Below are 23,960 nucleotides of genomic sequence, written 5' to 3'. Positions count from 1 at the left end.
TCCTGTTTTCAGAGAACTTTGAGGTTGTAAGGCCTGTGGTGAAGGCGACCTTCAAAATGAATTCATGTCACCTATCTGACTCCTCTAAGGGTATGAGAGTTGTAATTACGTAAGGCCCAATATCATTAGGTCTTTAGTAACTTATCAATCTCTAAGCTTAATTACTTTTGTGCATGCATATTGTCATTGCTGAATATTTACTGTTTAATTAGCACTCACACTTATTACAGAATTGTTAACCACTAATTCTAGAAATACAACAAATAACAAAATTAAGAAAGTGAAAATTTTTTAAGCACCTTGCACACATCTGCAGCTACTGAGTGTTGGCTAATTTAACAATGGTTACAAGTTATTTAGAAAGGAGGCCATGGGGCTAAGCCTTTCATTCAGCCCAGGAGTCTGTAATCAGAATACAAATATAGAGTCTAGGAAGTCTGTCAATTAGATAGATGCTTCAGCTTTTATTTAAATTTAAGTCAGGTATTCAAGATAAACACCCAAACTAACCTGTTTATTTTTTTCCTAGGTGTAAGTACATATACAAAATACATAGTGATGTAAAGAATAAAAAATCACTCTCAAGAAGTACTTAATTCTATCCCTCTTTGGCTGTTTTAAGCTCTTTGCTATTACACAAGACAGTGATTAAATTATAGAACTACATAGTTAGGCAAATCATCACTGGTATTTTGAAATGTTTGCAAACATTTCAAACATAAACCCAGTACATTGACAGGGAGCAATCCCTACATGCCACAGTCTTATTTACTCAGCTTTTCACCAGTCACTGAGAATTGTTTCTTAAGCCAGAGAACGTTCTGTGTAATTGTATATGGTCTTACATCACTGTGTGTCTCAAACCTGAAGTCAACCATAAAAGTAGCTTAAGACAATCTCTTTGTCACCAAATTGAAGGAGCTGAAGAAAAGAGATGGACAGGACACAAGTTTTTTTTTTTTGATAGGCTGTAAGTTATAGAACAAAGTCCATTTCATTGGAAGATTTTGCCAATGCTGTGTGCTGCATCAATAAAAGTTAGCCATTATGTGATTAATGTTAACCACTGGGTTCTCATGTCCTCACAAAAGTGAAATACTACTCTATTTCCAGCATATGATGTATATAATTACTGTAAAAAATCTACCTTCCTAACTTGACAACAACCATAATTCATCTGAAATGAATAGAATGTTTTAAAAGATATAAACCTAGAATTCAAAACATTTTTTTTTTTTTTTCAAAAGAATATATATCAATAACATAATGCAAGGCAAAGAAGAAGATCATTTCCTTACCAATGACTCTATATACTGAGATGAATACCAAAGTCAACAGTATAAAAGCTGTATTCCATGTCCAGATAGCAGGATTTACAGCTGAAATTCCTAGGAACATGAAGATAACCGTTTCTGCTCCACTGGCCAACATTTTCATGGTATACCTTACAGTTGTAGCAGATTGTTCAGATATGTTAGCCTTGACGTATTTCTGACAGCAAATGCCACAGAAAGTTATCCTGGAGGGGGAAGGGAGTGGGACAAAAAAAAAAAAAAATTGTTCAGAAAATACTTGTAACAATATTATTTCTATCTAGTCTGTCACATGGTGACAAAAACTCACCATTAATTTCTAAGGAAAAATACACTTGGAGGCTATTCTACTGTCTAATCTGGTTAAAAAGCACATCTCGAATATTCATCTTGAGGTGATCCCGAAAAGTCTGAAGACAGCATTTCTTTAGATTATAAAATACCTCAGTGTCTTCTGTTTTTCAGGATACCATGCTGTTTTACATGCAAAAGTTTAATTCTTGTTTACTTTAGCTAGAAACTTAAATTATCTGTTTGCAGTATGAATTTCAAATATTGAATATACTCACTGGAACATCTACAATGACACAGGGGTACTCAAGCTAAAACAAAGTTTAGGCAGACCTAAAGAGAACAGTCCAGAAAGTGAAAGCAGCAGATAATGTCTGTCATAGAGTGCCTTCGAAAAGCACTGTTTTACACACAAATCATGGAGAATGGAAAACTGTTAAATATGGAAATATTATTAACAACAAAAAGGAAAGAATCAAATATATATTTTGACAAAGATATTATCATGTTGCACAGCAAATACTGGAAAATTTGCTTTCCTTTTTGAAGATGAATAATTATGGTATTTGCAAACTATAATCTACTGCAGTGTGAGGATAGTAATATTTAGCATAAACTTTATAAGTGTTGCATTCTGTAGCCACCCTATATAATTTATGTCTTTCCTTTTAATGTTTATTGAAACTATATTCCCTTCTTAGCCCCTTCACAAACAACAATAAAAAGGGACTTACGCAAGGATAGCAGAAAGAGAAAGCATCTCTGCTGTGAGGTAGGACAGGTAGGAAATAATAAACACAAATCCAGGTTCAATGATTCTAACATGCTTGGTGAAGCGGCTGACCAATGAGAGCAGGAATGCAAACAAAATGCCAACCAGTGTCCCACCCAGGCTCACCACAAAGAATGACACTGAAATAAAAAAAAAAAAAATTATTAAAAAAAATGTTTTGAAGTAGTCCTTCTATTGTAAGGCCAGCAAATCAGAAAATTTTGGAGGACACTTCAAAAATAATTTCTAAAATGCAACAAAATGAATTCTTTTGAGTACTCGGTAGGGGAACAGAGCACTCTCAGCATCCTGTAGGAAAAAAAAAAAAAAAAAAAAAAAAAAAAAAAAAAAAAGTTTATTTATTTATTTATCAGTTTCTGTTAAGCATCATCATTTTAGGCTTATTCAAAACCCACTGAATTTCTTTGAACAATTCTTTTCCCACTGTTCCATAAACAAATGCTTTTCAAAAAGCATGTTATGGAGTATGCCAAAGTCTCTGTTAGCACATTAATTCATAAGATAATGTAGTATCTTGTCATGCTTAGAACTGGAAAGAGTAACAAAAAATTTATGCAGCTAACATTGCTTTACAGCTACTGGCAAACATTAATTGATGGTAATTGCTATGATGAGGAGTAAGAAAGCATATATGCAAGCTCATCTTTCATAGAATGAAGAAAAGTTGTGGGCTGGAACTAAGGACATGTTATAAAATACAAAGAAAATATGAATATCTCTCAAGTCTGATGGTCTTAACAGCTGAATTCCACATCTGTTAATTCTCTTCAGAAGAAAACAAATCTGATTGAATTTCACAAATGTTCAGGAATATTCAATTATTTATTTTCTGAAAATATTCTTACATCTCTTCTTACATTCTCATCTTCTTCATATATGCCACAAGAACACGGGAATGCAAGTGGCAAGGGTAAGTGCTGAAAAAAAACAGTTTCTGATAGCATAATAATATTTGGTTTAAAAGTCTTCATATGTACATCAGTGATATGATACAGAATTCAATTCTACACACCTATGCCTTTGACACATTCAATTCCCGTCACTTTCTCTGGTCCTAGTCGAACAAAAGTTTCAAACACATTATACAGCACCTGAAAAGAAAAGTAGACTGACTTAGTATTTGTGCCTGAATTAAGCCTATTAAAAACATCTCATTATGGGCCCCAACATTATGAATTCTGAAATTGTGTAAGACTGAGGGAAATTTTGTGTGGAAAGAGATTTTGCAGATTTTTTTTTAATTTTGCAAAATGGAAAAGATGCAGGGGAACAGAAAGAAATAAAAATCCCAACACAACATTTCTTATTTAAATAGAATTTGTATATTTTAGAAGTATTGTTACATCTATGTGCCTGTGGGTTTTCCAAGGCACTTCTCATTCTAAAATTCAAGTGTTTGGCAAAAGACTTTTTTTTTTTTATTATTTATTGCCTGCATTAGATAAATAAGATAGTGAGATTATAACAATCATAGAATCACAGAATCATAGAATTGTTAAGGTTGGAAAAGACCTTTCAGATTAACTGGTCCAACCATCACCCTACCACCAATATTATGTCCACCAAATTGTGACCCTAAGTACCACCTCCAACCTATCCTTAAAAACCCCCAGTGATGGTGACTCCACTGCTCCCCTGGGCAACCCATTCCAATGCCTAACTACTCTTTCTGAGAAGACATTTCTCCTAATTTCCAACCTAAACCTCCCCAGCACAACTTTAGCCCATTCCTTCTATCACTAGTTATCTGCGAGAAGAAGCTGACCCCCAGCTCCCCACAGCTTCCTTTCAGGTGGTTGTAGAGAGCAATAAGGTCTCTCCTGAGCCTTCTCTTCTCCAGACTAAACAATCCCTCAGCTGCTCCTCACAAGACTTGTGCTCCAGGCCCTTCACCAGCTTTGTAGCCCTTCTCTGGGCATGTTCCAGGGCCTCAACATCCTTCTTGTAGAGAGATGCCCAAAGCTGAACACAGGACTCAGGAGGAGAGCAGAGAGAGTACAGGGGAACGATCACCTCCCTAGTCCTGCTGGCTACACTATTCCTGATCCAAGCCAGGATGCCATTGGTCTTGGCCACCTGGGCACACTGCTGGCTCATGTTCAGCCAAGCATCACCCAACACCCTCCAATTCCTTTTCCTCTGCACAGCTTTCCATTCACTCTGCCCCAAGCCTGTAGCGTTGCATGGGGTTGTTGTGACCAAAGTGCAGGACCGGCAGACCCGGCACTTGGTTCTGTTGAACCTGCTAGTGTCCTGAACAATTCAAAATCTGTCCTTGGGAAGTCCAAGGCAGCAGTTAACAAGATATTATTAATAAGATGTTAATAAGATACTGGACTGCAGTCAGTTTAACATACACAAAATATGTTAAAGATAAAAGAAATATGTTGAACATAAAAGAGAATAAACTATAGTAATTCTATTAAAGCTTTTCAAAAATTGGTAGTGCTGAAAGTAAAGAAGTCATCCATTCCCTGCCTGAAGAAGTTTGTATGAGCATCATTCCTGACAGGTGCTTGTCTATCTTATTCTTAAAGACCTTCAGTGATAGAGTACTTTCTGTGGCTTTCTCACCGTTTGTTGTTGCAGCTAAACTCATTAATTCTTACCATATTTACCATTTCTTTCACATTTATTCATGCTTTTTTCTTCTGTGACAACTGTCTACAACATATTTAAGTTTAAAAAGTGTCACATGATCACTTTTTTCTATCCTCCAATATTCTCTTATTCAATGTAGACAATGCTAATTGTTTCAAACTTTCTCATAGGCTATGCTTTCTCTTGTTCTTGCTTACTGTTCTCTTCTGCAATCTTTTCAACAAGCAATCAAACATTTTTTATTATTTATAGTTATTGTTTTTATTCATTTCACAGTGGCAAAAACTCATTTCCTTCTGAAAACAAATGATGTTGATGTATCAGTTCATCAGGAGTTTATTTTAATATTTGTTTCTGGAAATACCTGCAAAGTGCTAATGACACTGATATCTAAAGGCAATTATTTTTTTTTCTGGAGGCCCCAAATGACATTTTCAAACTCTGGTTAATTGTCAGGCTGCTGTCAGTGATGTTGCAGCACCCGGGACGCAAAAAATTAAGTCACTGAGACTGGTGGACATATAGTATCTTCCTCTGGAGATATACAGGAGAAAGGATAGGAGATGAAGCAAGAAGAGAGCTAAAGGTGTATAACAACTCAATTTTACATCAGCTTTCTGCCATCAGACTTACTAGATCCCCTGTCCACTAGGATTGTACTACAGAACCAGCTGCTATTTATTCTGAGAAAAAAATTACATGAAAAGGTATTTCAATCAAAATAAAAACATGAGTAAAAATTTGGGATTGTTTTAAGTTTATTTTTCTTTTCTCTCTAAAAGGAAAAACAAACAAACAAACAAACAAACAAAACAGAAACTAACATAACCAAAACAAAACAAACCTTAAACTTTCTGAAATGTCTCACCATTTCCCCCAAACTGTGTCTTTGTTATTAATCTGTTTGATAAACACCTGACTGGAGTAAAAGAGAAGAAACAGGCACAAGCACTTCTCCCAAATCCATATCTAAGGTATGCACATGATTAATGGACATAAAGAAAATAGGCAAAAGACTATTTATATTTTTAAAAAATCCCTAGAGATAATTTTGGTAAATCATGAAAGCCATACTTAAAACAGGAAAGGCAAAAAAACATACATACCTAAAATCTGGTTTTAAATTTTATTGTACTCATCTAACCCAAGAATGTGACTTAGAGGCTCCCAGTGCTCTTATTATGAAGAACATTATGAAGGAATATTCTTATTATGTGGCTTACAGGCTCCAAACAGCTTTCACGTTTGAATATAAAATCTCTGCAATATCATAGTTGTAAGCAAGACAGAGAACAACATGAACTAGGCTAGACTAGCCCATGAATAGATACACACTTCAGAGTAAGAAACAAACAAACAAACAAATGCTGTAGTTAGGGTGATGTTGGGATATATTAATTTACTTACCACAGTTACAGCATCATTCAGAAGAGATTCTCCAAAAACAATGATGAATAGAACTTCATTGACATGGACTTCTTCAAACACTGCCAGAACTGCTACAGGATCCACAGCTGCAATTAAGCTGCCAAACAGGAGGAAGTCCAGCAGTCCACTCCCCAGGTTGCCTTCAAAAACAAAGTAAGCAAAGTATAAGCAGAGTCAGCTCTTCATTATCTGTAGTAATGAAGTAATGACAGACTGTTATATTACAGATAATGCAAAATCCTTGAAAATACTAAGGCACAGAGTGGTATAGACACTACTTAACACGTCCATCATGGTGTTACCTTGTTTTCTACAAGATTTGTTGGATCCAGAATTGTCTCATCTTGCTCAGAGTTGATTCTGGAACCAATACAGCCCTATTATGGCAAGGCACCTGAAATAAGTGTTTCCAGATCTACACTGATGTTGTATTTATGTGCCATATTTTTTGTCTAACTTAAGTAAATTATCTTAGTATAACTGAGAACTGAAAAGGTGGCTAGAAGAATATACCAGTATTCCTGAAGTAAATCTTCTAAAATACTTCATGCCACTTCAGGCCAAATTTACTCTTGCTCGCTAAGTGACTGCTACACTAAGAAATACACTCAGTGCAATTAAGCAGCACTTCTGGCTTCCTTAGTCAAATGTACATGTATTGATAGCTGCAGTTGAACCAGCTTTTCCCAAATTATGATCCATGAAGCCACTATTAAATTGTGTACAAGTGGACCATAGAAATAGATGAATAACTAAAATGTATAATCTCAATATGTGTGTGTTTTAGCCTATGAGAAATTTCAAAAGGTGTTTTTTGACAATGATCTCAAAGGTTTTGGAACTGCAAGGATCTGGTGACAAAGGAATACAGTATTTATTATTTTTTTTAATCTTTAGTTATTAAGGTTAATTTGGTCAGCTATGGAAGCAGGCAATATATGCAAACAGAATGAGGCATGCATCACTATCACTTTAAAAGTAACCGGAAAGGGAAAGCCACAAAGACAGCTTTGCACAACTGCTTATAGGTCTTGCAAAATTTACTGTCTTCACACAATCAAAGGTGAGATCTCAGTCCTTTTTATCTGAGGAACAGATTTCTTGAAGGGTAGAGAACAGGAAAAAATCTTCTGTGTTCATTAGTGGATGGAGGGAGAAACGAGGTTCACTAAGAGGTGATGAAGTCCAAAATTATATGAGAAAGAACAGAAAAGGAATACGTTCAGATTTCATTCATGTGAACACAGTACAGAGGCCCACAACTAAAGTTAATAGACAGTTGTATCATGCATGATTTATAAAGTGTGGGGATAAATTCATCTGATTAAATTATTTGGAAGAACGAGTCAGGCAATGAACAACCAATAGCCTTAGACAAAAGATTAGAATTGCCTGTAAAGTATTTCCAGAACAACATGGCCACGCCCTTAGTAGGAACTCTTACAAGATAGTTTTTCAGAATGTTTAGTCTTTGGAAAGTAATTGGAGGAGAAACTTGATTCCAAATATTTTTGTTACTAAATGCATAAGCGTATTTACTCAAGAGAAGGACATGGGAAGCCAGAGATAGGAACAGAGAATGCCCTGTGGTACACAATAATAGGCAATAATCTGGGGGAGCTGCAGAAAAACATATTCTCTCAGGGACTGAAGGCACTGAAAAGAAAAACTCACAGTTTGCACAGACATATAACTACTCAGTATTTTCAAAAACAGAGATAGTTTTGTTCACGTTTGGACATATGGGGCTGAGAACGAGGAATGAATTTTTCCATTTTTTTGTGTGTGAGAGGGTAGTTGAAGCAGTGAGATGAAATCTGTGCCAAAATTTCTGAGAACAGCCTTGAACCTAAACCTAAATAAGGATTCCATCAAGCATTGTCCTTTTCTGCCATGCTTAAGGAAGGACAAGCCCAATGACTATAACTATCAGGTATCAGGGTACAATAGAACATAAGCTTTTAAAATAAATTGGCTCACTGAGATTGCTTATCTTTTTTATACGTTACCAATTATAATCATTGGTACATTCTTTGAAGAGCTGCAAAGCTAGAAAGCAAATATTTATGGAGAAGTTGGGACACATCTATAACTCCTACAAAACAGCATCATGAAGCATGGGGTTGCTAAATGAGACTTGTAATTAGATTAATAATAAAAGTTATCTACACGTGATACATGGCCATTTCTTCCTCCAGATCACTGGAGTCTGGAGCAACTAGCTGCCAACACTGACACCTGAGCAAGTTAAGTTTGCTGTGCCCAATTTAAGACTCCCACACATGGTCAGCACATTGCTGTGATGACCTAGATTGTACGGGGAAAAAAAATTCTAAGCATTAGTCTCAACCACAATTATTCCAGTTCTATAGTAATGCTGCATGTGTTAGTTTTACAGCAGATAGAGAAGTGCAATCAACCATAAGATTTAGTATTAGATTCTTCTTTGTATCCTGTGAAAGCAGACTAGTATGGCTGTTGATTAATAGTTAAGGTGTTGAACTTTTTATTTCACTTCTAAGGAAGAATTTCTTTGTTATCACCTTCTCTCTTTCTCTTCTGTAAATTATAGTGTCTGTAAGGAGGTAGAATGCAAACTAAGAGCTGTTTTTGTACTTGTTTATGTAAGAAATCTATGTAATTGAATTTGGATCAACCACTTTTGGTATTGATGGTCAGTAAAAGATTACATGCCAATTCATGGTAAAGTTGATAGTATTTTTTTTTTTCAGTACCTCTTAGTCTATAGTGGTTACACATTCCAACATATTAAAGATATTACTTTTAATATTATACACTCCAGTTATAGGAGAAGTGGTGTAGAAACAATATTTCTTAGAAAAGCAACCACAGCCTACTATGAACTCTCCTAAAAAATTAGTAACTCGGCATTCCCCTATCTTCATCATAGAAAAGTCTTGCTAAGAACAGCAAGACTTTTCACAAAGTGTGGTGCTCAGATCTTGCTGACGTCTTGGAGGCCAACACAAAACATTTAGTGGATTACTAAGTTTGTGTCATGGAGATATTTTGAAGACCTACTTACATTTGACAGAGAATGACACAGTTTAAATTAAGGACAGACTTTTTTATAACAGAAATTAGAAATCTAGTAGGTTATGGCGTACCTTGTTGGTAAGACATGTTGTGATAATATATCAATTAACACTTATTCTAAACTTTTGAATTTGTGAGGCATATCAGTTTATAGTCTACCTTGATTAACAACCTCTACATTTAATTTGTAGACCTTCATCTGTCTGACCTGTGGTGGGCACTGGATTCTCTGTTTAACTGTAAATTCAGATTTCTACTATTAAAACTAATTCTAATATTAGAACTATTAGCAAAAGTATTAGTACTACTTCTAGTATAGTTTCAGTTTTGTCATTGAAAGACTTGCATAATGATGAAGCACAATATGTAACCATCAAATACAGCTTATATAATTACTCCAGAATTGTTTAAGGACTGGGAAGAGAGCAAAGAGTTAAATGAGTTTTTCATTTCAAATACAATTTTCAGAGAAACACTTGACTTTTTTATTTCACACATCATACAGAGCTCAGTGTTTTTCCTTTCATGACTTTTATCAACTTTTTTTTTTTTTTTTTAAGTAATTATCATTCATTTTTTCCATAACAGGATGTTAATAAAAATATGTTGGTGATGTTTTTTAATTGTTACATGAATCTGCCAAAACAGAAGCAGCTTCGATTTTAAAGAAAGAAATCCTTGCCAAATATCAAGCACTACTATGTGGAAAATTATGCCAGTATTTAATACTGTACCCTTTGCTTAATGTTGATGTTTATGTATATATATACACATATTATATTTACATAAAATATCTTTTCCATTTCCCATTGTCATTTTTATCATTCCTCCAAACCTGTATTTAACAATAAATGTGAAATTGTGGGTGCAAAATATTGCACCTACAGGCTGAAAATGCCTAAAAACAGCTTACCTACCCATAGACGTCAATAGTGTCTGCAGTCACCTTTGATTCTTCTAAAGAAAATTTATTAATTATAAAACATGACTCATCTTGAAGGAAGGTAAATGTCTAAAATGTATTGTAACTCTGTCATAGATGTTGATATAAAGTCTAGGGTTAAATAAGAGGAATCTCACATCACCAAATTTGTGGTCTAGTTCTTCCAGACAGAGATTTTTCAAATAAGGACAAGATATCCCAATTGTATGCTCAAAGACGCCAGCCCCAAATTTTGCTCCCTGTGCTTGATGCTAGGGGCAGTTTTTCAAGCTGGAAAGTGGGGCAAAACTCTATTATTTTCTTCTATAATAATCCAATAATATCTTTGTTCTTCATGACTGAATGTTCTTCTCTGCAACATCTGCAATCCCTAACATTTAAGGCCCTGAGTCATTTTTACACAACTGTGGTTAGAGAGTAGCCCCATGATTGGTTGTTGAGCCTGTCAAACACACACCTTGACATCTTGGGGCTACTCTCTCAGTCTAGGATTTCGGAACTGGTTGCCAAGAACAGATGAGCAAAGTGCACAGGCACAGGAGCACTATACTTATGCTGCTCTTGGCAACACTCAACTGTACTCTGTAAGTACGTTCTGGAACTCACTGACCTAAGAGCATTTTGTCTTGGAAGGGCTCTTGAGCTTTTCCTGTACAGAAACTAAAAAACAAAGAAACCATACATAGGATGCCTATTTCAAAACACATGCAAAACACATATGTTAGTTATTGCTGTTTGAAGTGGCAGTATGTAGCTAATGTGCATGTCACATCTGCTGAAGTGAATAAGAATTACGCTTCTGTGCCTCTTCTGGCCTCTCTATGCCCTTATATTCTGTAGTACAATTGAGACAGAATGTATCTTACATGCATCTTACTTGGCTCTATAAGTCTTTGTTTCTAGCCTCAGAATACTAAATAGAGATGACATGCATACATATACATTCAGCAACCAGTGCTTCCTTAATATTAGATCTGAATGACAAAAGACATTTCAATTTCACAGTAACTTTGAAGGTTTCTACCACAGCAGAAAGAAACAAGCCCCTCAGGGTATATTTTTGTCTGGACACCCATTAGGAGGATGAATCCTGAGCTTGATCCTGAGAGTCTATGCTGACATTCAGAGCAGGGAAATGCGAGAGAGACAGGTTCAAGTCCCTTCAGTGATCATTTCAGAGAATAAATCTCAGATTATTCTGAAATTTGGTAAAAAAAAAAAAAGATTACAAATTGCTCCAGTTATAATTGGATTTTTCTTCTAAAAAGAGTTGATAAATTGCAAGGTATCAACCTATTGTAACAGCTGGTATACATTAATATTCACAGTTGTACCTTAACAGATCAGACTTACCCATTATTCCTGTCAGATAGACACCGTAGAGGGATAAACCAGTTGTGGCAGCATTCCAGACTGTCCCAATGACAGCATACAAAAGGATGGAACCAAGATTTCCAAAGAACAACCTATTTGGCATAAAATATCCAGCATCCAGAACAATGGGGGGCAGCAGATAGAAGAAAAATACCTGAGGTGTAAGGGTAAAAGAGGCAATGTGGTCTGCTGCCAGTACAATGCCACCAAGGATGATACCAAGAACAATCAGCAGAGCACTCTCTGGAACCACCCGAGTGACTTTGTGGGACAAGTGGAAAACTGCAATAAAAAGGGAAAACAGTGTGTCAGAACTGGAAAGAAGAAACAATTTGCATGAACAACTGTTACTAGCTGATAATTTTGATTTCACACAAACTTCCTGCTTTCATTGCTATTAGACCCCAAAGCATGCACATGGGGTACAGCCAGTGTCAGAATCCAGAACCCATCTACCTGGAAAATAAAATAAAAAAGTTGGTTTTCAGATTTTGTCCAGCAGACATTTTTAATACATATTTCAACTTATGTGAAAACAGCATTCCACAACATTTATTTCTTCTGTGGGATTATCTTCTCCATTAAAGATCTGTTTAGGGAAAGATGATGCTCTTTGCAAAACAGTTAAGCAAGACTGAAAATAAATGGTAAAAGTGCTGGAAGTGTATGACTTTATGGTTTATTCCTATACCTAAAAACATACATCTGATATCCCAATATCCATCTTTAAAAATGATCAATGTACTGTCAGATTTGTTGGGACTGGAAAGAGGAGGAAGCCAAAAGTAGAATTAGTTTAAAGACAACGCTTTTTAAATTTCTGAAGAATATGTAGCCTGCAACAGGAGCAGAATGGAGCTGATAACATGGGAGATCACTTTTGAACTTTTACCTCAAGATCTCCCTAGTAAGGAGTTCAGTTAATTCAGAGACTTTGCTGAAATAACTGTGGTTTAGTGGTGCCTTATTCTGCAACAAACAATTTTTATAAACAGTGTCATAAAAACTATCTTACAGTAGTATGACAGATCTAGTAATAAAGGAGATGGACAGTATAAGGTATTTATTAAAGAAAAACATGTAATATTTTAATATGTAATATTTTATTTTATTTACATTTATGCATGGTAAGATTATTAAACTAGCCAATAATTAGAGGCAGAGAAAAAAATAGAGTATAAATCTAAAAAGACAAAAAGATGACAAGGTTGAAACAGAAAGAATGTTTAAGGTGTTCAAAATGACAGAAACACAGGTAATTCGTGTTCTTCATATGATAACATGTTTCTTATAGGACATTTGTTAGGTATCAGGTAAAAGGAAAAAAATGTTGTTGTGACCCAGATGGTCTGAACCCTGGCACTTTGTGATATTCACCCAATAAATGAGAGTTTACTTATATGGCTTTCTGTCAAAGATTTGTTTTTCAATTTAGGAGGAGAATTCCACCAAAGCCCACTAAGTTTCTCCTGGCTTAAGCATTGGCTTAGAACTGTGTTGAAGCATTTACAATGTTAACGCAAATTGGCTCAAATTAGTTTGGACAAGAAGCACTCATTAAGCTTTCCAGCATCTTGAGGTATAGCAGAAAAATCTTTCCCATGCTTATGCAGAGGTCTTAGACCAGGTTAATTCAGTGAAAGACTGTTGTTTTCCCTCAGAGTCTCCTATCCAAGCATTTGTCCTAGTGAAACATTTGCTAGTTACTTTTCAGTGCTTTTTAAAGTCCCCATTCTTTAACTGTTTGTCTTCATCTTGGCTGCATCTACACAGACAATGTTAGAAGCAATGCCCATACTATAGTTGTACCAGAATAAGATAGTTCCTCATACCTGTATAACTTCCATGGAATCATCAGAAAAGAAAACATGAAAGGAAAAACAACAGCAGCCTGCCTACACCAGCATTCCCACCAATATGAGCACTATTTTTTTAGTTTTCCAATGTGCTCATAGACAAGACTTGAAAACTAAACCATGTTAGAATGGAGGTGGAGAGTGGACTTAAGAAAACAGCAATCACGCATGGAAGCAAGCAGTGTTCATTGAAGTTTGCTAACCCATGCCGATTTTTGGAATAAGCTGGGTCATGTAATCAACAGCTAAATAACACCCCACAGACACAAACACTGTGGTTTGACTTAGGTTTAAAAAAAAAAAGAAAAAGAAAAAAGAAAGAAAAAAATCCAATCTAGCCACTATTCTGTATGTATAAATTGTAACATCTAACTTTTCAAATATCTTTACTACTGGTTATTCTCGATTCCTTGAATTTCCAGTCAGTACCAATTCATTTATAGCCTCATGGAGTAGGGATTATATCCTTATCCCTGAAAATGAATGTCATTGAGCTAGTCTTACTAAACATAGTCTGTTTTCCTACTCCTACATTAGCAGATAAAATATAACTAAAAGAATATGAAGTTAAAATTCAGAATAAAACTATGAAGATATTTCAGAACAAGACATTGAGAAAAAGCCAGACATTGTTCAGCTAAAAAATAATTCTCCAGAATCCTCACCTTTACTATCAAGAACCAGTTTCTCTCAGTGAGCGCTGAGAAACTAACTATATTTTGCTTATAGCACTGTCTCCTCCTAGAAGATGTATGGTCCCATGAATCAGACACATCAATTGTCACATCCTTCTGTGCTCTCCTTAACACCAATCAGCTGATGAACTGTACAAGGTTTAAGTATTACCAGCAGTAAATTCTTCTTCTACTCTGTTAGTTGAGGAATGCAGGAATGCAGGCTCTGGAAAGTTATGTGGAAGTTATTGTATGAAACAAGGTTCTAGTATAGGCAAATAAGAGAGAAAAAAAAAAAAAAAGAAAGAAAAAGAAAAAAAAGAAATGCCTTCTCTTCTTTACATTTTGCCCAAGCAGATTCTGATCGTTAGACCATGCTTATTTTATAGTAAATGTCTAGCTAACTCTGCAGGCAAGTAGTATTCAGTCAGATTAGCAGAATCATAGTGTCTCTAAGTTAGAAACATGTAAAAGAAAAATAACACAATTGATGCAATTCAATGAAATAGCTTAAGGCAAGGGTGCAACTAGAATTTAGATCATATTTGCATTTATTTTTCTTTGCTGGCTATGTGCATAAATTATATTCAATAAAGATTGTGCAAAGTTTGTTTTGTTTCTACTGTTCTGAAAGAAATCACAAACATCAGGAAGGATAACATGCAGTGCTGCTCAGATAAACTACTCTGTAAGGGACCTAGAGGTGAAATTAAGCCTATTTTCACTGCTGTTAAAACTGAAAAGTACATGAATATCTTTTAATGAGGCAAGCACAAGAGCAAAGAAACAAAGAAAAACTGCATACAGTCCATGGTGTAAAAGAAGTATAAATCCACAGGACAGTCTTCTTATTTCCCAGAAATTTTAAAATTTATAATTTAGGATTAAACTACATTAGTCAAGGCACAGTATTTAATGAAAAAAAAATAAATTAAACATATGCCTTTAATTCAGTATGTGCTAAACCTGGTTTGAAAATGGATTGGACTGACTAATGAGTAAACCGTGTTTAAATTCAAGCTGAACATCACTGAAGCAGAAGCTTTCTACAAAGGAACAATTGCATAGTATAAACTTCCTGGGGAAAAAAAATAAAAATAAAAAATTCCTGACACTTCCTTTGAGATCCATGAAAAGAAAGGGACTGTTTTAAATGTCTAATGAGAAAGACAAAACAAATTAACAGGCTGTGATTTGCTGTCTGGATCCAGTTTCTTTTCATAGAATCATAGAATCATTAAGGTTGGAAAAGACCTTCAAATCATCTGTTCCAACCATCACCCTACTACCAATGTCACCATACTTTAAGAAATAAGTTTATTTTTACCACCTGTTAAGAATTCAGTAACTTAAATTAAATCCCGCAGTAGAATTTATGAGATTCAGTGAACTACCTATTGCTTTCTAAGGTAGAAATTAGAAAAAGATTGCTTTGGAGAACATGATTCAATGGAATAACCCTTTTCTTATACACTAAATGAAATGACTGGTATCTAATTTAGAAAGGAGTGGTTAAATATGAATTACAAATATAATAATAATAATAATAAACCATACAATTCATGCTCAAGTCACTTAATTTTTGTAGACCCACTAACAAATTTTTAAAGTAGTTTCTTCCCATATTTCTTTCCAAATTATCTCTAACAGACCTGTTCTTTTCCTGAATACTGTATTTTGTTTATCAAGAGAAACATTTCAATGACTTGATTCTAGATTTTTGGCGTTTTTTCCAGATGGAATGAATGACTGAAGATAGATTTATCACCTGAAAATATAGTGCTGCAAAAATAAAAGGCTGAAACTACCTGTTTAATACAATGTTAAATTTCTGGATTTATATGGCTGCTCCAACACTACCTCAGCTTCATTAGTATAAAGCCAAGGCCTTGAAGACATTGAGAAAAAGTTTTCTGATAGTAACAGGGTCTCAGCCAAACACAAAATACATGTATACTGCATGCGAACACTAAGTACCATATAATTCAGAAAAATCAAGAAATTATTTATAATAATACTAGTAATTCTCTGCTTAAATGTTTATTTGTTTAAATGCATCTTTATATAAAATCCAAAGAATCACAGAAGAACTTAGATTATAAACAGATTTTAAGCCAATGTTTTCAGCCTCATGCTTTCTAAAGTTCCTGCTAAATTGTAGAAATCAATTTGCAAACACATGTCAGCACGTTACCACTAATACTGACAGGTCTAACAGCTATGCTTTTGCCAGTGGGTCAAATATACACTGCTATTGTGTTATTAGTGTATTTTTCAGTTTTGACTTTTTATTTTCACTTATATCAGATTATCATAGGAGATCATGACACAGGTGCCTCTAATTTGAGATCCAAGACTTGATTCTCTGCAGCTTGTGGGAACCCCTGCCATTGACTAAAGTAAGAGCAAACTGCTGCAACTTTTTTGTAATTTTTCTTTACACCTACTTTACAGAAATGCATTCAATAGGATCTCCGAGGCAGTAAATAATAAGGTTCCTGCAACAGCATCATAGAGAAGCTCCATAAGGTATGAAGAAATCCCACAAAGGAATATTCTACCCAAAGGGAAATCTTTCTTCTAAACATCTTCTAGCAGTTGGACTCTGTCTAGCAAAAATAAATAAATAAATAAAATCAGTTACTACCTTATCTACCTATTCATATTTTCCTTACCTTTAAGAAGTGAGAATTCTATTTAAAAACTGTCTAGCTGTACCCTTCCTGCAGCTTTTTCAGCACTGTCTTCTGCAGATACAAGTTTAAAATAAAATAAAATAAAATAAAATAAAATAAAATAAAATAAAATAAAATAAAATAAAATAAAATAAAATAAAATAAAATAAAATAAAATAATGTCAGAAATCTGAAATTTATTCCAATAGCACACATGGAATAATCTGCTTTACTTTGCCTATATAATTTCACAAAGTACAATCAAATACCAGGTAGTGAACTGATCAAGATCCTAGAAAGTCTTGGTCCGTCCTTACTATGTTTGGACTCCTTGACTAAGGAATGGGCACACTGTCTAAAATATAATCTGGAGCATATGTTTTCGAGAAGAAACTGTTTTGCCATCCCTAAAAATCATTCATCCCTGCTAACTCTCTTGCTTATGTAGCCTGCACAGAGGATCTAGGAATTTAAATTATGACCATAAGAACTAAAAGAGCTATTTGATCATGTAGCCAGGCCTTCAATACACTACATTTGAAGATCCTTATTTCAGAGATTTTTGCTCCACTTAAGCCTATGCAAAGGCATACCAGCAGCCCTCACCTCATAATTAGAGACTTTACCCTGATTTCTAGAAGAATATTCACAGCAATTTTATATCCGTTAGCCCTTGTGACAATTATATCATTTTTATTAAACATTTTTTTCCCTGGTGTTAAGTTCTTCATTTCTTGTTATATATATACGGATATAAACATATTCTCCTTCTGTTGCTTGTCTTTGTTAAACTAAGCCACTTATTTTTAGTTTCTGCTTCAGCTCTCTCTGCCTATTTCAATCTGAGTTCACCTCTGCAGACTCAGAATCATCAGAAATATAGACAGCATTTTGTATAGTCACGGTAGGAGCAGATTCAATGGCATTAATAATTTGCTATCACAGGTATAGTCAGCTATATCCCAGATTCATTATCACATTGGTGACTCACAGTCATCCTATGTTCGTCACTTCATACACATATGTACCCCTCTCGTCCTCATTCACAAGCTCATGTAGAAATCCTTGTCATTAGTCACTGAGTAAAACTGCCCTTGGTATTACTGTATTTTATTCACTTCTCCCTTTCTAAAGATTATATATTTTTTCTAGTTCAGTAATGAGATCTGCATTAGATGATGCCTAAGAAAACATGTCATTAGAAGCCTTCAGCAGGACACTTCACCTCTTTGTGCAGTGGTAATAAAACATAAATAAAATAAAATAAAATAAAATAAAATAAAATAAAATAAAATAAAATAAAATAAAATAAAATAAAATAAAATAAACTCTAGTGACTTCTACAAATAACCTCCTTATAGTTTCATACTTTATCTTGTCCTGGCCTTGTCAACTAGGAAGGCCAACCTGGGGTGCAACAAACATGGCATTGCTAGACAGTCAAGGGAAGTGATTGTCCTGCTCTACTCTGTGCTGGTGTGGCCTCACGTTGAGGACTGCATGCAGTTTTGGTTGCCACAGTATAGAAAATATATAAAACTGTTAGAGAGTGTCCAAAGGAGGGCTACAAAGATGGTGAAGGAGGGGAGAACATATAAAGAGCAGCTGTAGTCACTTGGTTTGTTCAGCCTGGAGGACACTGAGGGGAGACCTCATTGCAGTCTACAGCTTCCTCACAAGGCGGAGTGGAGAGGCAGGAGCTGATCTCTTCCTTCTGGTGACCACTGATAGGACCTGAGGAAATGGCTTGAAGCTGCAAAAGGGGAGGGTCAGGCTGGATAGCTGGATAACACAAGAAGGTTCTTCACCGAGAGGGCGGATGAGCACTAGAACAGGCTCCCCAGGGAGGTGGTCACAGCACCAAGCCTGACAGAGTTCAAGAAGTGTTTGGATAACGCTCTCAGGCACAGTCTGATTTTTTGTGTGGTCATCTGAGGATCCAGGAGCTGGACTTCATGACCCTCGTGGGTCCCTTCCAACTCTGGATATTCTATGATTCCTTTACTCACCCTGTTACTCACCTATCCATTGTCTAGATAAATTTAAGGCCTACATCAAGAAAGAAAAAAAAAAAAAAAAGAGGTTTTTCATTGTGTTCTGAGAGTGGTTAAGTTCAAACAAGGATTCAAAGCATAAAGGAACTGCTTTTTTCGTCTGTCCAGGAAATGTCTGAGCAGACTCCACATAGCTGAAGCTGATCATTATTACTTGTAATTGCCTTTTTAATCTTTGTCAACAGAGTATGCTCAGTATTATTTTCCTGGTCAGATGACTGATAGCATGTTTTATAGTTTTTCAGGTTCTGTTCTGTGGAGCTCTCAACATGGTAGTTTTCATCAATTTTTGAATTGTTTGTATGCAGGTAGTGGAAAGTACTTAAAGAAAAAAGGTTTTACTGATTTCTTCTAACCATGATTACTTAGACAATACTTAGGTTTTTATCAAATTTAGCCAAAATTGAAAAAGTTATTGAAATGCTTCAGTGATATTTTATAATATCTGTGTATCAAGTAACAAGTAGTAAAAGCCATTTTTGATAAAGGTCCTTGGATGCTGTCTTAAAATACACTACATGAACATGAGTATTAATACTTTTCGTACTTGATCCTGGACATATTTTTCCTAAGCAGGACACAAAGTCCTTCATATTTAACTTGTTTAGATAAACTGGTTTGAGTTTGGTTTTATCCAGCCCCTGAAAGCTTTATTTGTCACATATGTAATGACTACCATTTTAAAAGTGTATAGCATTGTAATGAGCTCATTAAATAGGAGATTTTAGGTCTCTGTTCTCTGTGGCTGAACAATTACCAAAATACATTAGCAATTAAAAGTGCAACCAACATGCAGGTCAAGGTTCCTGAGCTGATAGGTCATAGCATAACAAGATAGCCCCAAGTCAAATTCAAAGAAGTGTGTGAGTAAGCAACCATTACCATTACCATAAGCACTTAGAACATAATGAAGTTTAAGCAGTCAGGTACAGATTACCATAATTATGCCAAATAGTTCTTTTTTTTTTTTTTTTTTTTTTTTTTTTAAGGAACAGTCCCACTGCAGTGCAACCGTGGTAGCATTTGGCCCTTATGGAACAGAATGGCACTAAAAGATAAATGGGAACAGTCAAAAATAATATTTCAAAATGAGAGCAAAGTACACATTAGAAAAACCTTGAGTACATGATATAAAACAGGACAGAGAAAGTATCATAAAAATGCATTTCCTATGCAAACCTTTTAGAATTAAGTTTTAAAGACAGTCTTCTTGCTCAAGTAAGTATTCCTCACAAACTAACCTCATTTAAGGGTTACTATGACTTTTCCGTGCTAAGGATGTTCTCTCTGTATGTAATATTCCATACAGAATACAAACATAAAGAAACACAGCTGAAGAATATTACATACTAGAGTTATTGTATATAAAATGAATCAAACAGGTCAGAAATAATTGCAAGTAGAATTATCAGTAATCGCCTGACTAATAGGGTTGTTTTGACTCAGTAGATTGCTTGAGGTCTAACATTCCAGCTGATTTTACACTACAAATTTATGAAGTATTTTTGGAGTAAGAAAACAAAGCAGAATTTACTTTCTATTAAAGTTATATATTACAATTACTCCAGAAGTAGAATGACCTTCACTGACAGATAATGAAAGCAATTTTTCTAGCTTAATTTTTTCAAATACCAAACTATATACCAGTAACATGGGAAGAACTGACTGAAATAAATAAATGCCAAGAAATGCTGAGTTAACTCATTTCGCTCTATGAATTTTAGAAAAATGTTTCCTTTTGACCTTTACTTTAACATGATAAATGAATTAAAACAAAGGTCTCCATCTGAGAATGTTTCAGCTTTTGCTCATACAGATAAAGAACTGCAAAGAAATGGATTACTAGTAATACAAGGAAATGGTTGTTCTGGTGTCAAGATAAATTGCACAATTACCAAAGCCTGAACACACAACAGAAAAAGTTGTCCTTGATTCACTCCTATTGTTCAAGAAAAAGGAGAAGATGAAGAAATAGCTTGATGAATCCCTATTGGAGGTTGACACTGAAAATTTCCTTCTAATACAAGGACATAGTACACTTGGACAGGTACACTCTTTGCTGGGTTAAAAACTGGCTGGATGCCCAGGCCCAGAAAGTGGTGGTGAATGGAGTGAAATCCAGCTGGTGACCAGTCATGAGTGATGTTCCCCAGGGGTTGGTGTTGTGGCCCATCCTCTTTAATACCTTTATTGATGATTTGGATGAGGGAATTGAGTGCACCCTCAGCTTGTTTGCAGAGGACATGAAATTGGGGGGAAGTGTTGTTCTGCCAGAGGGTAGGAAGGCCCTGCAGAGAGACCAGGACAGGTAGGATCAATGGGCAGAGGCCAATGGGATGAGGTTCAACATGGCTAAGTGCCAGGTCCTGTACTTTGGCCATAACAACCAGTGCTACAGGCCTGCAGCAGAGTGACTGGAAAGATATTGGTCAATGGTCACCAGAACATGAGCTGGCAGTGTGCCCAGGTGACCAAGAAGGCCAACAGCATCCTGGCTTGGATCAGAAGCAGTGTAGCCGGAAGGACTAGGGAGATGATTACCCCCCTGTACTCTGCTCTGGTGAGGCCGCACCTTGAGTACTGTGTTCAGTTTTGGGCTCCTCACTACAAGAAGGACATCGAGGCCCTGGATCATGTCCAGAGAAGGCCTAAGAAGCTGATGAAGGGTCTGGAACACAAGTCCTATGAGGAATGGCTGAGGGAACTGGGGTTGTTTAGTCTGGAGAAGAGGATGCTCAGGGTAGACCTCATTGTTCTCTACAAGTACCTGAAAGGAAGTTGTGTGAAGCTGGAGGTCGGCCTCTTCTCACAGATAACTAGCAATAGGACAAGAGGGAATAGCCTCAAGTTGTGCTGGGGGAGGTTTATTTTTGAAATTAGCAGATATTTCTTCTCGGAAAGAGTGGTCAAGTATTGGAACGAGTTGCCCAGGGAGGTGGTGGAGTCCTGGGGGGTGTTTAAGGAAAGATTAGATGTGGTGTTTAGGTACATGGTTTACTGGATGATGTTAGTAGATGGTTGGATGAGATGATCTTGGAGGTCTTTTCTAAATTTAAAGATTCCATGATTCTGTGACTTCCTGTACTTCCCCAGCACTGCTCCTAATATAGGGACTTACTGTTCTTCTCCAGCACTGCATCATGTAAGGACATGGCATGCTGCCTGTTAGGAAAGACATGAAGGATGTAATTAAAGACCAAGGGCTAAGGGGAATAGCTATGAAGAGTGCTCCAAATCATAGGATAAGTAAGCACCTTTCTTTGAGCCCTGGTAGATTGCCTTGCTTCCTGCCCCTCACATTTCACCATGGCAAGATTATAATTAGTACAACTGGAATAACATGGGATTACAGTAGAAGTATTCCTGGTTACATTAGAAAACTAAATAAAATTAAGGATACCCACATTTAGTACTGATGACCACCAAAAAACAAACAAACAAACAAAAAAAAAAACCACATATATCAAGAAGCTTGTCTTTAAAACTGAAAATAAACTTGATCTGAGAAAGGTAAAGAAAATATGCCTGGCTAGTTTCCACTGAAAGCAAACACTCTACTGTGGACCCAGCAAGGCTTCAAAGGGCAGTCTTATATTGGAGGAAAGATTCCAACAGCTCAATAAAACAAGAGTTTCATGATTATGACTCAGGTATAATTTCAGAAATTTACATATGTTGTTTATATATGTTGTGAATTTCGTAGATCTCAGCTTTTCTAGAGGAGATTATTTTTTTCCTAATGCTGGAATCAGTTTTAGGAGAAAACACTGCCTATTGACATAAACTGTACTGAATGATAAATAAAATGTCATGTCTTTTAGTCATATTCCTAACTAATAAGCAGTTCCCAAATTATGGAGCTGTTTACCAAGCTTCTTTCAACCCCTAGTTAGAGACACTTTGTTTTGGGGACCACAGTGTGAGCACTCTTAGTAGTGACTGTTGGCTGTTGTACTACATCAGTGGACAACATGCATAAAACATTTAGCACATGCACATATAGACAAGATTCTACTTGTCTACTTTTCAACACTTCAGGTTCCTCAATTATGTGCATGCTACACAAGGTAGTAATGGAAAAATATAGCTATAGAACATTCATCCTTACTTTTAGGTAGGTCTTTCCTGACATAAGAGTTTCATACAAAAGTTGTGTTTCTACCTATAATTCTAAGGTTTACCTTGGAGTGGTTTTAATCTTTCCTTCTAAATCACAATAAGCAGAAGGAAACTTCATACTTCCTCATGCTGTTTTTACATCCTCATACTTCCAAACATCAACAGCATTATTGAAGTGAACATGCCTTGGAAACTACACTTTTTAATAAGGTAAACTGTGTTGTATTCCTTAGGAAAGACTGAAGCAGTAAGATGTTTTACTGAGTGCTTAAAATGAATAGTTTTATCTCAGAGTAAAAACCTGTATCTTTTCACTTAATTACCTTTTTCTTCAGTACAAACATTCAAGACTTGAAAACAAAATGTACTTCTGTTACTGAAACAGTTAGGAACATAAGGTTGTAAATAAGATTAATGTATTATATACTAATGAATTGCCACTCCCATTCACTCCATGATGAATGTGACAGCTCTTTTTTTAGACTCTCATGTGAAGTGTAATAACCTCATCTGAGACCAGAGAATGTCTGAAAGTTGATTGAATTAACTTGTGTGGGTGTGGGCGAGGTGAATTACAAGAAATCTATCAATGATTGACTTTAATGCCATATCTATCAGACTGTGAAGAAAAAAAAAAAAACAAAAAAAAAACAAAAAAAAAAAAACGGTGTTGTTTCAGGATTTGCTGTGGTTTTTATTTCTAATAAAGCTATTGGAAGAATGAAGAGTGCTTTTTTTTTCTTTTTCCCTAAATATTATCCAGAAAAAAAAGTAACAAAATG

The 23,960-nt window shown here is 35.5% G+C and overlaps 1 protein-coding gene across 3 annotated transcripts in view; it reads right to left on the bottom strand.

Moving 5' to 3' along the window:
• The window catches only part of SLC9A3 (solute carrier family 9 member A3), a gene marked incomplete at its 3' end in the record, with an annotated part of 53,699 nt that overhangs the window by 19,715 nt on the left and 10,024 nt on the right, over positions 1 to 23,960 (bottom strand). For all 3 annotated transcript variants that reach the window (XM_084509375.1, XM_084509377.1, XM_084509376.1), the window contains exons 2-6: positions 11,780 to 12,082; positions 6,406 to 6,566; positions 3,410 to 3,488; positions 2,339 to 2,516; positions 1,299 to 1,519 (exon numbers count right to left, since the gene is read on the bottom strand). In XM_084509375.1, the coding sequence (XP_084365501.1) occupies positions 1,299 to 1,519; positions 2,339 to 2,516; positions 3,410 to 3,488; positions 6,406 to 6,566; positions 11,780 to 12,082 (942 nt within the window). The remainder of the gene's footprint in view (positions 1 to 1,298; positions 1,520 to 2,338; positions 2,517 to 3,409; positions 3,489 to 6,405; positions 6,567 to 11,779; positions 12,083 to 23,960) is intronic.

Source organism: Aythya ferina, assembly GCF_964211825.1.
Source record: "Aythya ferina genome assembly, chromosome: 2".
NCBI lineage: Eukaryota > Metazoa > Chordata > Aves > Anseriformes > Anatidae > Aythya > Aythya ferina.
The sequence above is the reverse complement of the archived record's forward strand: the minus strand, read 5'-3'. Positions and strand labels throughout refer to the sequence as shown.